The sequence below is a fragment of the Triticum dicoccoides genome, chromosome 5B (genome assembly GCF_002162155.2).
Source record: "Triticum dicoccoides isolate Atlit2015 ecotype Zavitan chromosome 5B, WEW_v2.0, whole genome shotgun sequence".
NCBI classification, from domain to species: domain Eukaryota; kingdom Viridiplantae; phylum Streptophyta; class Magnoliopsida; order Poales; family Poaceae; genus Triticum; species Triticum dicoccoides.
Window position 1 is genome coordinate 426,729,864 of NC_041389.1, and position 16,027 is coordinate 426,745,890.

The 16,027-nt window shown below is 44.1% G+C and overlaps 2 protein-coding genes across 7 annotated transcripts; one reads left to right on the plus strand and one right to left on the minus strand.

Moving 5' to 3' along the window:
- The first annotated feature begins 6,150 nt into the window (after positions 1-6,150).
- Positions 6,151-8,952, plus strand: LOC119309899. Of its 5 annotated transcripts, none has more exons than XM_037585803.1 (6): positions 6,151-6,457; positions 6,557-6,624; positions 6,714-6,874; positions 6,958-7,039; positions 7,695-7,815; positions 8,934-8,952. In XM_037585803.1, the coding sequence occupies exons 1-5, from the start codon at positions 6,418-6,420 to the stop codon at positions 7,806-7,808; spliced, it is 465 nt and encodes a 154-aa protein (XP_037441700.1). In that variant the 5' UTR covers positions 6,151-6,417; the 3' UTR covers positions 7,809-7,815; positions 8,934-8,952. The 5 variants fall into 5 exon arrangements, with proteins under 5 accessions (XP_037441700.1, XP_037441699.1, XP_037441701.1 ...); XM_037585802.1 differs by lacking the exon at positions 8,934-8,952 and adding an exon at positions 8,759-8,922; XM_037585804.1 differs by lacking the exon at positions 8,934-8,952 and adding an exon at positions 8,766-8,922.
- Positions 8,953-9,440: 488 nt separating this feature from the next.
- On the minus strand, positions 9,441-14,464 carry LOC119309898 (65-kDa microtubule-associated protein 6-like). Of its 2 annotated transcripts, XM_037585800.1 has the most exons (13): positions 13,867-14,464; positions 13,632-13,663; positions 12,689-12,892; positions 12,157-12,414; positions 11,609-11,824; positions 11,371-11,526; positions 11,116-11,275; positions 10,876-11,027; positions 10,633-10,720; positions 10,489-10,562; positions 10,333-10,407; positions 9,905-10,247; positions 9,441-9,802 (listed from the first exon to the last, which is right to left on the minus strand). In XM_037585800.1, exons 3-12 carry the CDS (start codon positions 12,722-12,724, stop codon positions 9,912-9,914), a joined length of 1,551 nt encoding a protein of 516 aa, XP_037441697.1. In that variant the 5' UTR covers positions 12,725-12,892; positions 13,632-13,663; positions 13,867-14,464; the 3' UTR covers positions 9,441-9,802; positions 9,905-9,911. The 2 variants fall into 2 exon arrangements, with proteins under 2 accessions (XP_037441697.1, XP_037441695.1); XM_037585798.1 differs by lacking the exon at positions 13,632-13,663.
- Between the last annotated feature and the right edge of the window lie 1,563 nt (positions 14,465-16,027).

Genomic DNA, 16,027 nt, shown 5'->3' on the forward strand with positions numbered 1-16,027 from the left:
CCCCCGTAACGCTCACTGTTCATCTAGAGGCAGCATCGATCGGCTTCAGTTAGCAGCAGTAGCGAAGGAATCGCTCGATCGGGTTTAGTTAACAACCATCGATCGATCGCTCGGGTTCAATAATGCGTAGTCTGAAGTGCAATCGCTCGGGTTCAGTAGGCGAACGCCTCGCTCGGGTTCAGTTAGAGCCCAACGCCTCGCACCCACGCGCGTGCGTGTACGAGAGAAACGCGCATCGCTCGGCCCCGACCACCCACCGTAACCGGGAACTCGCCGAAATTTTCCTCGCCCTCGCTTCTACCATGGTCTTTTCCGTCATGGACGGCCCAAAGAATGTCATGCAGCTGCGTCTCCAGCCCGCCCAGGACGAAAAGCCCATTTTTTGTCATGATTTTTTGTCATAGAAGTAGGAGCCCACCACATCTTTGATGATACCGGGTTTTGTCACAATTATCGTCATAGAAGTGTCATAAGTATGACAGGAAAAAATTCATTCAGCCCAAAATGTCATGGATGTGTCTTTTTTGTAGTTTTATGTGAAAAAGCTTCAAACTGATAAGCTCGAACCCAAATCGGAGAAATGCATCTTCATAGGGTACCCAAAGGAAACTGTTGGGTACACCTTCTATCACATATCTGAAGGCAAGATATTCGTTGCTAAGAATGGATCCTTTCTAGAGAAGGAGTTTCTCTCGAAAGAAGTGAGTGGGAGGAAAGTAGAACTTGATGAGGTAATTGTACCTTCTCCCGAATTGGAAAGTAGTTTATCACAGAAATTAGTTCCAGTGATTCCTACACCGATTAGTGAAGAAGCTAATGATGATGATCATGAAACTTCAGATCAAGTTACTACCGAACCTCGTAGGTCAACCAGATTACGGTACACACCAGAGTGGTACGATAATCCTATTCTGGAAGTCATGTTACTAGACCATGATGAACCTACGAACTATGAGGAAGCGACGATGAGCCCAGATTCCGCGAAATGGCTTGAGGCCATGAAATCTGAGATGGGATCCATGTATGAGAACAAAGTGTGGACTTTGGTGGACTTTCCCGATGATCGGCAAGCCATAGAAAATAAATGGATATTCAAGAAGAAGACTGACGCTGATGGTAATGTTACTATCTACAAAGCTCGACTTGTTGCGAAAGGTTTTCGACCAGTTCAAGGAGTTGACTACGATGAGACCTTCTCACCCGTAGCGATGCTTAAGTCTGTCCAAATCATGTTAGCAATTGCCGCGTTTTATGATTATGAAATTTGGGAAATGGATGTCAAAACTGCATTCCTTAATGGATTTCTTAAAGAAGAGTTGTATATGATGCAACCAGAAGGTTTTGTCGATCCAAAAGGTGCTAACAAAGTGTGCAAGCTCGAACGATCCATTTATAGACTGGTGCAAGCCTCTCGGAGTTGGAATATACGCTTTGATAATGTGATCATAGCATATGGTTTTATATAGACTTTTGGAGAAGCCTATATTTACAAGAAAGTGAGTGGGAGCTCTGTAGCATTTCTAATATTATATGTGGATAACATATTGTTGATTGGAAATAATATAGAATTTATGGATAGCACAAAAGGATACTTAAATAATATTTTTTTCAATGAAAGACCTCGGTGAAGCTGCTTACATATTGGGCATCAAGATCTATAGAGATAGATCAAGACGCTTGATAAGATTTTTCAATGAGTACATACCTTGACAAGATTTTGAAAGAGTTCAAAATGGGTCAGTCAAAGAAGGAGTTCTTGCCTGTATTACAAGGTGTGAATTTGAGTAAGACTCAAAGCCCGACCGTGGCAGAAGATAGAAAGAAAATGAAAGTCATTCCCTATGCCTCAGTCATAGGTTCTATAAAGTATGCAATGCAATGTACCAGACCAATTGTGTGCCTTGCTATGAGTTTAGCAAGGGGGTACGATAGTGATCCAGGAGTGGATCACCGTATAGCAGTCAAAGTTATCCTTAGTTACCTAAGAGGACTAAGGAAGTATCTCTCGGTTATGGAGGTGATAAAGAGTTCGTCAAAAAGAGTTACGTGGATGTAAGCTTTACACCAACCCAGATGACTCTGAGTCTCAATCTGGATACATATTTAAAGTGGGAGGAATTAGCTAGATTAGCTCCATGCAGAGCATTATAGACATAGAAAATTTGCAAAATACATACGGCTCTGAATTTAGCAGGCCCATTGACTAAACTTCTCTCACAAGCAAGACATGATCACACCTTAGTACTCTTTGGGTGTTAATCACATAGCGATGTAAACTAAATTATTGACTCTAGTAAACCCTTTGGTTGTTTGTCACATGGCGATGTGAACTATGGGTGTTAATCACATATAGATGTGAACTATTGGTGTTAAATCACATGGCGATGTGAACTAGATTATTGACTCTAGTGCAAGTGGGAAACTGAAGGAAATATGCCCTAGAGGCAATAATAAAGTTTTTATTTATATTTCCTTATATCATGATAAATGTTTATTATTCATGCTAGAATTGTATTAACCAGAAACTTGATACATGTGTGAATACATAGACAAAACAAAGTGTCCCTAGTATGCTGCTACTTGACTAGCTCGTTAATCAAAGATGGTTATGTTTCATGACCATAGACATGTGTTGTCATTTGATGAATGGGATCACATCATTAGAGAATGATGTGATGGACAAGACCCATCCGTTATCTTAGCATTATGGTCGTTAAGTTTTATTGCGATTGCTTTCTTCATGACTTATACATGTTCCTCTGACTATGAGATTATGCAACTCCCGAATACTGGAGGAACACCTTGTGTGCTATCAAACGTCACAGCGTAACTGGGTGATTATAAAGATGCTCTACAGGTGTCTCCTAAGGTGTTTATTGGGTTGGCATAGATCAAGGTTAGGATTTGTCACTCCGTGTATCGGAGAGGTATCTCTGGGCCCTCTCGGTAATGCTCATCACTATAAGCCTTGCAAGCAATGTGACTAATGAGTTAGTTACGGGATGAAGCATTACAGAACGAGTAAATAGACTTGCCGGTAATGAGACTGAATTAGGTATGATGATACCGACGATCGAATCTCGGGCAAGTAACAGACCGATGACAAAGGGAACAACGTATGTTGTTGTGCGGTTTGACCGATAAAGATCTTCATAGAATGTGTAGGAGCCAATATGAGCATCCAGGTTCTGCTATTGGTTATTGATCGGAGATGTGTCTCGATCATGTCTACATAGTTCTTGAACCCGTAGGGTCCGCACGCTTAACGTTCAATGACGATTTGTATTATGAGTTATGTGTTTTTGATGACCGAAGTTTGTTCAGAGTCCCAGATGAGACCACGGACATGACGAGGAGTCTCGAAATGGTCGAGACATAAATAATGATATATTGGATGAAGGTATTCGGACATCGGAATGGTTCGGGATGTTTTGGATATTTATCGGGGAATCGAGGGGTTACCGGAACCCCCCGGGGAATGTATGGGCCTTAATGGGCCATAAGGGAGTAGGAGAGGGCAGCCCGCAGGGTGGGGCCCACCCAAGGGAGTCCGAATTAGACAAGGGGGAGGGGGCGCGGCCCCCTCTTTCCCTCTCCCTCTCCTTCCCTCTTTCCCCTTCTTGGAATAGGAAAGGGAGACCAACTAGGATCGGGAATCCTAGTTGGACTCCCCCTTGGCGCGCCCCCTCTAGGCCGCCGGCCTCCTCCCTCTCCTCCTTTATATACATGGCCAGGGGGCACCCCAAAGGACACCAAGATTTCTCTTAGCCGTGTGTGGTGCCCCCTTCCACAGTTTACTCCTCCGGTCATAGCATTGTAGTGCTTAGGTGAAGCCCTGCGCAGATCACATCATCAACACCGTCACCACGTCATCGTGCTGACGGAACTCTCCCTCGACCCTCTACTGGATCAAGAGTTCGAGGGACATCATCGAGTTGAACGTGTGCTGAACACGGAGGTGCCGTACGTTCGATACTTGGATCGGTTGGATCGTGAAGACGTTCGACTACATCAACCGCGTTAACTAACGCTTCCAGTTTCGGTCTACGAGGGTACGTGGGCACACTCTTCCCCTCTCGTTGCTATGCATCTCCTAGATAGATCTTGCGTGATCGTAGGATTTCTTTTTGAAATTGCATGATACGTTCCCCAATAGCGACGGGGGTCACATCGATCGTGAGTCTCTACTCGTTACCGCACGCTCCTAATTCACTAACGGTTTGGATATTTGATCCGAGTAGGCCTCTGGCCTTTTTCGCACTAACCACCACGCGAGAATAAGTATGGGCACTCTGCGTCGTATGTATCAGTCGAAAGCTCAATGGACGTCAGCGACTGAGCGGCGCGCGCCGGGTTGGACTGGAACACCTCACCTTGTATAAGGGGGGCTAGGTCTGCTCACCGGCCGCATACGCAACATGCAGGAGTGCAAAGGGCGATGGGCCCAAGACCCCTGCGCGCTTAGGATGTAGACCGGCGTGCTGGCCTCTCTGATGAGCCTAGGTAGGACTGCAGTGTGTTTATCGGCCGAGGGCGGTCCTGACCTGATGGTGTGTCCGGCCGGAGTTAATCGAGCGTGTTGGGTAAGTTGGTGCACCCCTACAGGGAAGTATTATCTATTCGAATAGTCGGGTCCATGGTAACGGACGCTCGGAGTTGTATCCCGATCGATACAACTAGAACTGGATACTGAATGCTGAGGCATGTAAAGGATATTGTGGCTCCGAGATTGCTTTCCCGCAGGGAGTCGGGGAAGGATCTCTGCGCGTTATTTCTACAACATGTTTATTCAATATAAAATGCTATTATATACTCTTCTGATTGCTGCAAGATGCTTGGAGCTGCTTGAAGATGCTAGTCTTTGATAGGCTAGGCTTTCCCCTTCTCTTCTAGCATTATGCAGTTCAGTCCACAGATACTACCCATTTCATTGATATCGATGCATGTAGTGTAGATCCTTGCTTGCGAGTACTTTGGATGAGTACCCACGGTTGCTTTGCTCCCCTTTTCCCACCTCTTTTCGTTCTTCTCGGATGCTGCAATCAGATGGTGGAGCCCATGATCCAGATGCCACCTTCGACGATGACTGCTATTACACTGAGGGTGCCTACTACTACGTGGAGGCCGACGACAACTAGGAGTAGTTAGGAGGCTCCCAGGCAGGAGGCCTTGCCTTTTCGATCATTTTTACTTTTGTGCTAGCCTTCTTAAGGCAAACTTGTTTAACTTATGTCTATACTCAGATATTGTTGCTTCCGCTGACTTGTTTGTATTCGAGCTTATGTATTCGAGCCCTCGAGGCCCCTGGCTTGTAATATAAATCTTGTGTTATTTTAACTCGTGCCTAGAGTTGTGCTGTGATATCTTCCCATGAGTCCCTCATCTTAATCGTACACATTTGCGTGTATGATTAGTGTACGATTGAATCAGGGGTGTCACAGTACTCCTCAATTAGACTAGCCACAGTGAGGAATAACTTGACTAGTAACATGCATATGTTACTGTTAGTAGTACATGTTAATACCTCTACAATGGGGAGTACTCACTGTGGGTAGTGTTAGGGCATGTAGAATGGTTGATAAGATAGTCTTATCTTAAGTTTTGCATGTAAATTAGAGATGACAAGAAAGCATGTCTACAATGGGTCATCTCTTAGTCTTATCTTCAATAATTAGTTGTTCTTAAAAATATGGCGAGACAAATTGTGCTAAGAGATCATCTCTTGTCTTCTCTTAAATAAGAGAAAACAAACCTTCTCTTATGATTTCTCTCTCCTCCACCTCATCATTTATCCTACGTGGCATTCTAAAGATAGAACCATTGTACATGCCCTTAGTTTTTTTGAGATAATTGTACATGCCCTTAGGTTTTTTTTTAGGGTTAGGCCAAAATTTATTCATCGAAGTCCACAGAGAGTGGGATACAAGTTGTGTCATGGGGCTGGCCCAACCACACATGACGACCGGAGGCAAGGTTAAGGAAAAACCTAGCTAATCTATGTGCCTCATAAAGTCATAATTGTACATGCCCTTAGTGATTTCATAGGGGCGCCCTCCAAATTCTTGTAGCCTCCCGAGACTGTGGAAATGGGCCGCCATGGCACTATAACGGGCCGTCTAGGAAAATCATCCATCATCCCCAGCGCTTTGGTTCGTTTCCAGCACATGGCCCAGTAACAGCAGGGCGGCCGGACCACCCACCGCCGTCTCTCCACGCCCACACGACGCCGGAGAACCTCGCAGCGCCGAACCGGAAGAGGACCCTGCGAGCGCCGCCTGGCTCGGTGGCATCCATCGCCGGGAGGCGAGAGCGCGTGCCGCGCGCAGCGGCGGAGGATTTTCTCGTCCCCCACCGCAGCTCCTGAAACCCCAACCCTCTCTTCCGCCCAAACTCCACGCGTCGAGAAATTCGGGGAGGATGTCCGGACTGGCCGCGAGCGCGCTGCCTCTCGCCGCAGGTCCCAACCGCTCGCCGCGCCCACTGACGCCATGTCCGTGCTCATCTCCTCTTCCTAGCCAGATCCTCACTTTCCGCCCGCGGTTTCCTTCGTTTGCAGGCCCGTCTCCGCTTCCGCGGTGCAGACTGACTCGACCCAGCGGCCTAACGAGGCCTCCACTACTCAAGGTCGTGATTTCATGGCGCCAGAATCATATTCCCTTGTTCTATTCTTCTCCACTATGCTAGTGATATATATACATGGTTTGCGCTTACAGGTTGCCGAGCTGCAACCATGCCTTCTTCCCCGATTTGCTTCGGCCAAGCGGCTGAAATGTGCGGCTGCTTCGGGCAATGGGCGTCAGGGACTTCGCGCCAGCCAATACCGGTTTGATGATGATGAGCCGCTGTGGCTTGCGGTGGTTAGAGAATTCGCTGTGTAAGTGCGGATCTTGCTGACTTGCTCCCCCTTGTTTGTGCCGTTCGACGATGAGATGAATTAGAATTACCCTCTGTTATCAGGAGCGTGAGGAACTTGGTGGTTTTCTTGGCTGAGCAGCCAGGGCAATTGAAGCACCTTGAATGGCCGGGCTTCCGGAATACAGTATGGCACTTGCATTTAAAGTTTATTATTTCTTAGGTCGGTTTTATCCAGGTTCTGTTGTCATATATTCTTAACAGTGCAGTCTATTCCCTTGTGGCCCTATCATCTTACCAGTTAAGGAATGTGAACCTGTGAGGATATGTTGAGTTTGCTATATGTTTCAGGATGTGTTCTAAGTTCTAACACGTGATTTAGAGTGATGCAGTAGGTTGGTTTTAAGATTGCAGTGTGCATAGTTCATTCTTGACGAGTTTGCGTAGATAAACTCTGAACCTTATAGCTTGAACCAACATGAGTCAAAATGTATTTATGTTCAATAAAGTAGTACTCCCTCCGTTCCTAAATATAAGTCTTTGTAGAGATTCCACTATGAACTATATACGGATGTATATAGATGCATTTTAAGTGTGGATTCATTCATTTTCCTCCGTATGTAGTCCACCTAGTGGAATCACTACAAAGACTTACATTTAGGAACGGAGGGAGTACTAAATTATGCCCTTATCATGATTCCTTTCATTTTGTCCAATGTTCGTTCTCTATGAATCTTCTAGACTTCTAGTATCATATGCATGATTTTTAAGTTGCTACATCATTCATGCCATGGCTACTTTGGAAACCGTTCTATGTTTAATTAAATCATTGTCATTGGCAGTTGAGGACGGCAGCACTTACTCTCATACTCGTTGTGGTGTTCATTGTTGCCTTGTCTTCCGTTGATGCTGCCCTTTCATACATTTTGTCCTGGCTACTTCGGAAATCTGCGTAGTTTACTGGTATGCTACTTGTCCCTTTTTTTTACCAACTTCCTAGTCCAATGTGCATTTAGCCTCAGAATGCAGATGCATTGTTCCTCATATAAAGGATGTAATTATTTTTGGGATATGTCGGAATGCTATTATCAACTGACAACATGCTCCTCCCTCGAGTCCCTTCATGCTATTGAATTGAGAGAGTAATAGCAAATGTGAATGCCTGATGATGTATTAATTTGTAAGGACCACATCAGTCAATGAACTGGGCGATACCATCTGTCATGCTGTTGAGTTGGCTGGCGGTTATTCATTGATCAGCATGTATATGTTTATTATAAAACTCTGATTTAGCAGAGCAAGATAGAAACAGCACCACAGCAGCAATTCAATCTCTTGTTGTTGCTTGTATACCATGCAGACCTGGCAAAAATTATGAAGGAGTAGATGATGCTATATAGACCAGAGGTGGGAAGGTGGTTAATGTCCCAGTATACCATGTTATCCTGAGTGCTGAGAGAATCGAAAGGAATGCTCTGCAACTGACATTTGTTTGTCGCGAATGTATAATGTATTTATGCAGTTGCTTACTATGGTAGTTAAATGCTAATTATTTCTATTTGGTTGAGAAAGGAAAGAAGACAGAGTTACTCATTTGCCCCTAATTCTCTAATTCAAACTCTTATCTGTTTGTCGTCAGTTCTTGTTGAATGTGCTCCACCAGTGAGAATCTCAACTTGTTACGTTAAGAACTGTTTTCTTTTTCTTGTAAATGTATCGGCCCATATTCTGAGATCTGAAGAAATTTGCATTTGTTAGATGCTGAAATGTAACTGAGATATGTACTGGGGCAATCACAGCTTTTTCTTTCTCATGCACCTGCCAATTTGTATTAGAAGAACTGATTGCACCCTGATCCATTGTTTTTTTTCCAGAAAAATTGCCCTGATTCGTCATATGTTTAAAGTGTGCAGGGAACCAATATAAAATGTTTGGCTGCAGGCAAGCATCTATCTGGCAGTTATCGGCGTCATGGATCTGAATTTGGACTTTCTGTCTCATGGATCTGAATTTGGACTTTCTGTCTCATGGATATGAAACTACATAACCATTTCCTCTATAATGTTCCATAGTGGATGCAGATCTTTGGAGAAATGAGGAGACGAAGATGGAGGAGATCGAGTTTTGCCGGAGACGAAGCGCTCGGGTCCTCACTGGAGCGAGCAGCCGGCATTCATCTTCCTCCAGGTTATCTCTCATGATCACATATTTTGTTGCATCATATCAACTGGGGTTGCCCTGAAATCTGAATCACAGGCTGCACCATGCGGTTCATGTTTATAATAGCGATAAAAATGCACTTCTTTATTGACACAACTCATGCGATGGGACCACACATGACACAGAATCTGATTCACTGTGATGATTATTCATAGTTCTCATCTAATCAATTTGCTTCCGTCATTTCGTTCGACAGAGCATATTCTTTAATGTCTGTATTCACAAGCACCATTCAGTTATAATGTTATATACATCCAAGCGGAATTGAGAAACATGGGAAGGTGGGAGGGAGAAGCACAAATGCATTTTATGGCATGGACTCTGCCTTTTCTGCTCATAAAATAAGGGTACTGAAATCCACATGCATATTGCACAAGAGAAAGAACTAGAAACTACTGCAGAAGTATTACATCCGTACATATATTTCGAACTATTTCTGCAAGGTTGCAACACACAAGCCAGTCACATAAATTATGACATTTGATATGGTACAAGTGATTACCCCTAAACCACTCACTACATCTTTCGCCTAATCGTCTAAAAGAGCCATCAGCTCGGAACATCAATTTCAAACCCGAAACCAAGTCAACCAACCTAGTGCTTACTAGTCAACAATACTAGCTATAGCTAAATACATGGCATCAGTAATGTACACACAAATGCAAAAACTTCATAGCACACTGGTCCATTTACAATGCTAAGTACTTGGCAATTGACCCAATAGATTGACCTGGCAAAAAAGTTAACATAACACATTGTTTAACCATCATCGGTAACAAATATGCTTGAAGATTGTTGTTAGAAGAAATGCATGAAGAGATTGAGATAGTACCAGGAGATTATCCCATAGAAGGGGATTCTGGTTCAGAACCACTAATTGATGTAAATGTTGATAGTGAATCATCGCCGAAGTTTAGTTGTGATACGGATAGCCGCCTTGAATCACCAAAGTATCTATTATAGCGACTGGAATATGATTTGGGTGTCGAAAGCTCAGGGGTGGCACTGCCTAGGGATGATCGGCGAGGTGTTGGGGTCATTAGTCCATTACTGCTTCCATTTGAACGGTACCCATTTGTCTTTCTGGTTAAGCTGCTTGCTCTCTTTGGGCTTGGTTTGGAGCCAAAAATCGCTTCTTTCTCTGCAAGTAGGATGCTCTCCAATTTCTTCTGATCCTGCAAATGGAAAAAATGATGTTTAGACCAGAATATGCCATATTATTTTTCAGCCAATAATGGTGATTTGGTAAACAATCACTACCCGGTATCGCCGTTTTTCCTCCTCCTTTTGTTTTCTGTTAAGTCTGTACTCTTCTAGAACAGATACTAGTCGTCCCTGTCAAGTCATTTATACGAATCAATTAATTATAGAAACAAACGATAAATGCTTGCCCTACTGATCAGATTGTAGACATACCCCATCGTATAAGAATGGCTTATTTCTTGCATTTTCCCAAGCGAAGGTACGGTTTATCAGGTTGTCCATCATAGCTGAGAAAGATATGGGTCATTCATTGAACTAAACTGAAATACATGAATAATCTCCAGCATCAAAACCTACCTGGAATTCTAGTGACCAAAATCCGTGCCTTTTCCGCCCTTCTAAGGTTTACATGAGCACCCCTTCCAGAACTATACCTCTTCGAGTCCTGCAAAAGAGCTTTGGTGTCATTTTCCATGATTTAGGGAACCACAGAATTATCTAGAAAATGCCTGTGGGGGCAGGATAGTCTGTGCAACAAGTGTACATGCTATGCTCAGAATTTGAGCATTGTAATTCCAAAGCAAATAAGCTTAAAACTACCTGGTTATATTCTTCAAGCCAAGCCTCTTCATCACAAGCAGCAATCCATTTATTTATCCTGTCCATAATATCTTTTCGACTTAGTGACTCTTCTTTTGCTTTCAATATTTGTGACTCGATATTCACCAGGAGCTCAGAAGGGTCAATAGCACCTGAATGGAACAGGGGCAAGAGAGTCACAATTGTAAGAAAACAACCACTGGTCAAGATAGTACTTGAGCAAGATGCATAAAGTACAACCAGAATCAATCAGAGCGTTAGTTTGCTCAGGGGCTGTGCTGAGATCAGGTTCTATGTGTGCATTCTTGCATATATCTTCTAATTCGGCCCTTCTCTTCGTGACAATTTCTTTCAATCTGTTGGTTTTAAGTTCTGTTAACCTCTCAACCTCAGCTTCCATCTGCGTAAGAAATCAACACCGAAATTGTAAAAAACTGATTGAGATAAGCAATAAACAGCATACTAAGGAAAAAAACAAAGGCGAGCTGGTAAAACCTTCTCGATTGTTTCCTGGGAAAGAACACCAGCGGATGTGATTCCCTCTTCTGGTGATATGAGAATGCTGATTACTTTGCTGAATTGTCTCTTCTCCACTTCGGAAGAGTCCATTAACTTCCAGAGGTGACATAATGACTCCATTGTGTCTCTCATCTATAGGTAATCGATTGCTTGAGAATGTACTACACAGAACTCATATAACAAAACACTGAGAAGAAAGGAACCTTGAGAGTACCTTATCGATTCTAGATTTTCTCTCTGCTTTAAGATTTGATATTGTGCTATCAAGGCCTTCCAGTGTGCCATTGCTGATGTTTCTGGACTGCTCAACACCATTCTGATGTAGACTGGGATGAATTCCATTTACGGTCTTTGCGAAATCAATTCCAAGGACTCCACACAAAGAATGCACTTCATTTACATATTTCAGAACTTTGTGAAGTCTATCAGACTGAAAATATTGCAAAACAAGAAAACATTTCCAGTCAACACTCAATCCTAAAGTAACTTAAATTAGATGACCAGCAGCCCTAGACAGTTGATACAGATTACATGGCACTATGGCAGTGGCTAACTTAGTAAATTAATCATCTGATCACTTAATAGAAACTATATACCGTAAAATGTAGGAAGGCATTTTTTTTCTGAGTTGAACCATTTCTGAATACTCACGCATTCCTTAGCAGCTGCCAGTTCTATTTATTCAAAAGTACTGCAAGAAACAAAATATTTTGAAAGGCAACTAAAGGTTTCAGATTAGCTGGCTTATTCATGACGGTTTACCTTATCTTTCTGAAGAGCACTAAGTTGCGCTTGGTAGCTATTAAGCATCCTCGTCGACAAATCATGTTCATCAGCAGCTGGACTGTTGACATGATCAGCCTTATCATTATGCTCACTTAACTCAGAGTGTATCTTCTCAATCTGTGATCGAATATCATAGTACTGCTTGATCCTTTCTTCTTTCTTGCATTTCAGGTCGTCGAGCACAGGGACGACAGCGGCGAGTTGTTCCTTGAGCGACACGTAGCCCTTGTCTTTCTGCGCAAGCGTGCGATCATAAATTAACAAAAGCATCCTAGTAAAAAGATTAAAGTAAGGTGGTGTTGCCTAGAGATTTACTATAAGCCAGTAGCTACTTTGACAAAAAAAGAAAAGCAAACAGGCAATCCACAACTTGAATCATGCATGTTACCAACAACAGCCAGATTCCATCATCTCGAGGGAACCTAGCAACCACTCAGGAAGCCAACAGACAACCAACTAATTAGTGCATCATCATCATCATCATCATCATCATCATTAGTATGCATACCTTGAGATACAGCTTGTGCTCTCCTAGAGTAGCCATTAGCAATGCAACCTCAGCTTCCTTGGTGGCCACAGACTGGTGCAGCTGGACCCTGGTCCGATTGGCATCGTCCACCTTCCTGCGGTACACCTCCAAGCACTCCCTCTCTATCTCTGACAAGACCTTGCTCTTCTCACCCTCGCTTTCCCCTACCTCTGCCCAGATTTGCTGAGTGCCAGAAACAACAGGGCATGCATGAGTAATGGTGCTTCAATCTTATGCATGGTCAAATAAATGCAAGGCTAAGGCAATAGAGGTAATCAATAAAGAATGCATTTTGATCATTACTATTGCCTGATTCATGCACTCCCCTGGGCATCTTAATAAGTGTTAAAGATATTTTATTTACAGTAAAAGCCATAACGAAATGATGGCATTACAGGTGAAAAACAGAGTATTGGTTGACAAAAAAAATGATTAATTTGTCCCACCTCAACTGCCTGGCGCACTAAGCCGAATAGAATCAAGGAAATGCTTTTTTTTTTGAGGTAGTGAAGAACCAGAAAGGTGACAAAAGAGAGAAGCTTCCGCCATAAAGCCACACTGCCCTGAGGCATGCAGTTCACCTGCCGCGCAGCTCACCACCAAGAAAAAAGAAGACAACTACTCCCTCCGTAAACTAATATAAAAGCATTTAGAATACTAAAGTAGTGATCTAAACACTCTTATATTAGTTTACAGAGGGAGTACTACTTACTACTACTACACATGGAATACTCGCTCACGCTATTACGCAATACTGGAATAAAAAGTTGTGACTTTTCCGCAGCCCTGTGTAACCCCAATAACACTCAACCCTCGTTCCATGTCAAAATAAAATAAAATAACACCCAATTCTCTAGTCACAAATCTCAGAGGACACTTAAAACACTCAAAACACAGTGCACTTCCAACAACGATTTTTCACCTAGTACTGGAAGAGACGGCCGAACTTTTATTCTGAAATGAAGCAGACGAACTGAATTACCACAAGCCCATACAGCAAGAACAAATTCACCAAGAAGCGACATATAAAGAGAAGATGTAGCAAAAATAAAAAAACTAGACAAAACGCTACGATGAAAATTGTGTTTTTCAGAAGACAGAAGTCTGCTTCAGTCAAGACCAGCAGTAGCACGAAGCAAAAGGTGAGCAGCAAGTACCTGAAGCTCTCTGAGCAAAGCGCCACAGCCGGTGACCTCCATGCCCACCATGGAATGGAAACCAAGCAGAGGACACCACCGCCAAAGGAGGAGCGGCTCAAAGGAGAGAGGAGACCACCAAATGAGGCGAAGTGACAAAGGCAAGGAAAGGCCGGTAGCAAAGCCTCTGGCTCTTATCCACCCCTTAGGCCGGCCGTCCAACTACGCCGCCCTGAGCGGCTAGCTAGGCCATTAGCCAAAGCGGCGCCTGAGCTTTTTGTTTAGCCTCGTCCTCCTCTCCTCTCCTCTCCTTGGGATTAGGAAAAGAAGAGGAGAAAAAGCACACGCACCAAATGCCAGCAGCCCTTTGGGATCGAAGGAAGCTAAGCTCTTTTCCTGGCGATTTTAGAAGCTAGGATATGTTTGCCTCCCCTTCTGCTGAACGAAGCGATAGAAGGGAAAGGAGAGCGGAGGAGAAGGGCGAGGGTGCATAAGAATTTGGGAGCGTTTTTGGCTGGCTGGGTTTTTGCCGGTTGCTTATAGGGAGGGAGGGAGGCTTGTTTGTTTATTTGGGACTTTGGGGAGGTTGGGAGTGAGCAGAGGCCAGCCGAGAGGGGAGAGGCAATGGAGGGTGGCCTTTGTCTTTCCTTTTATTTAATGGCGTGGCAATGGTGTGTGGCTGCGCACGCAAGATTCCCTCGGAATTTTGTTCAAGCTGAAATGATTTGAGTCTAGCTGGTGCCAAATACTTTCATACAGAGAACCACCAAAAGGTTGTTACTGCATCATACCCCGCCAAATTGTCACAGGCAATCGCCATATAGTAGTAGTATACTTCCTCTGTTCCTAAATGTAAGTCTTTGTAAAGATTTCATATATAGTAGTAGTATACTTCCTTCGTTCCTAAATGTAAGTCTTTGTAGAGATTTCATTATAGACTACATACGAAGCAAAAAGGAGTGAATCTACACTCAAAATGCATCTATATACATCCGTATGTGGTTCATAGTGGAATCTCTATAAAGACTTATATTTAAGAACGGAGGGAGTAATAGATTGTCACTTTTTAAGTTTTAATCGAGTGAGGTGGTTCCGGCCGGGCCATCATGCCATGGTTGTACTGGCAGTACCAGCACGGTACTGCAGCTCGAACTCCCCTACACTTGTCGTGAACTGCCAAGGAGGCCATGAAGTGGCAAGGGAAGCTCACCGAATCCACCTGAGCGTCCTTCCCACAGGGTACCTGAACTGGAACATACATCCTCGCGCCATTAACTGCATGCTCGCGCGCTCTTTTATTATGTCGCGACGGGCGGTACGTCCCCATGGGACGGGATCATGCGATGCTTGCTGCTCTTCCTTCGAATGATCAAGCCCGGGCCGGTTATTGCCATCTTTGGGGCGTGCAAAGCCGCCGGTCCGAAAAGAAAGGCCTCCACGATCCCTCCTGACCTAACAAAAGGTACGTCGAGCCAACCAACCAGTACTCCGATCCGCACGTTCGATCAGGGATTCACTGTTTCATCCCGCAAAATTCTCGCGGAATAGCGGATCGTCGACCCGACCATTGTCGGGCTTCTTGAACTGGGAAAACGTGGGAACTCACGTAATGCAGCTTATTCTGTAGAGGGTAGACTGTGATTCACATAATGCTGCTTATTCTGAACTTGGAACGAGTTACTGTCAAAATAATATCCCCTCTCATAGTGTCGAAAAACATCTAACATTTTGAGACGGAGGGAGATTATACTTCTGACAGTTACACCCCGGTTAACCCACGGAGAAATCAAGATCACCATCATACCTCTGGGTTGTTGAACCATGTGGAGTCAAAACCCTTCCTAATTAATCACCAGGAATGTGTTCATTCGACGAAGTGAGGTCAAACACGCTCATCCTCCTCAAGCCACGCATGCATCTCGCTCGATTAGGCCCGGAGCGTTGGCGTATCTGCAGCCTTTTGTGGGAGCTCGCTAGCTTGTGCGTGCCTGATTAATTAGGTGTGGCTAGTTAATCAGCCGTGCAGTCTGCGTCGTAGTAAATGATTGGGACCGGCGAAGGAATTGATTAGACATTGTCAAGCGATGAGAGCAAGGGACGCTGAAGTGGACGCCCGACCGAACTCCACAGTGACCCCAGAGCTTCATCGCGCTGTGTCACGGCCTCGTCCTCTGCTGCATCT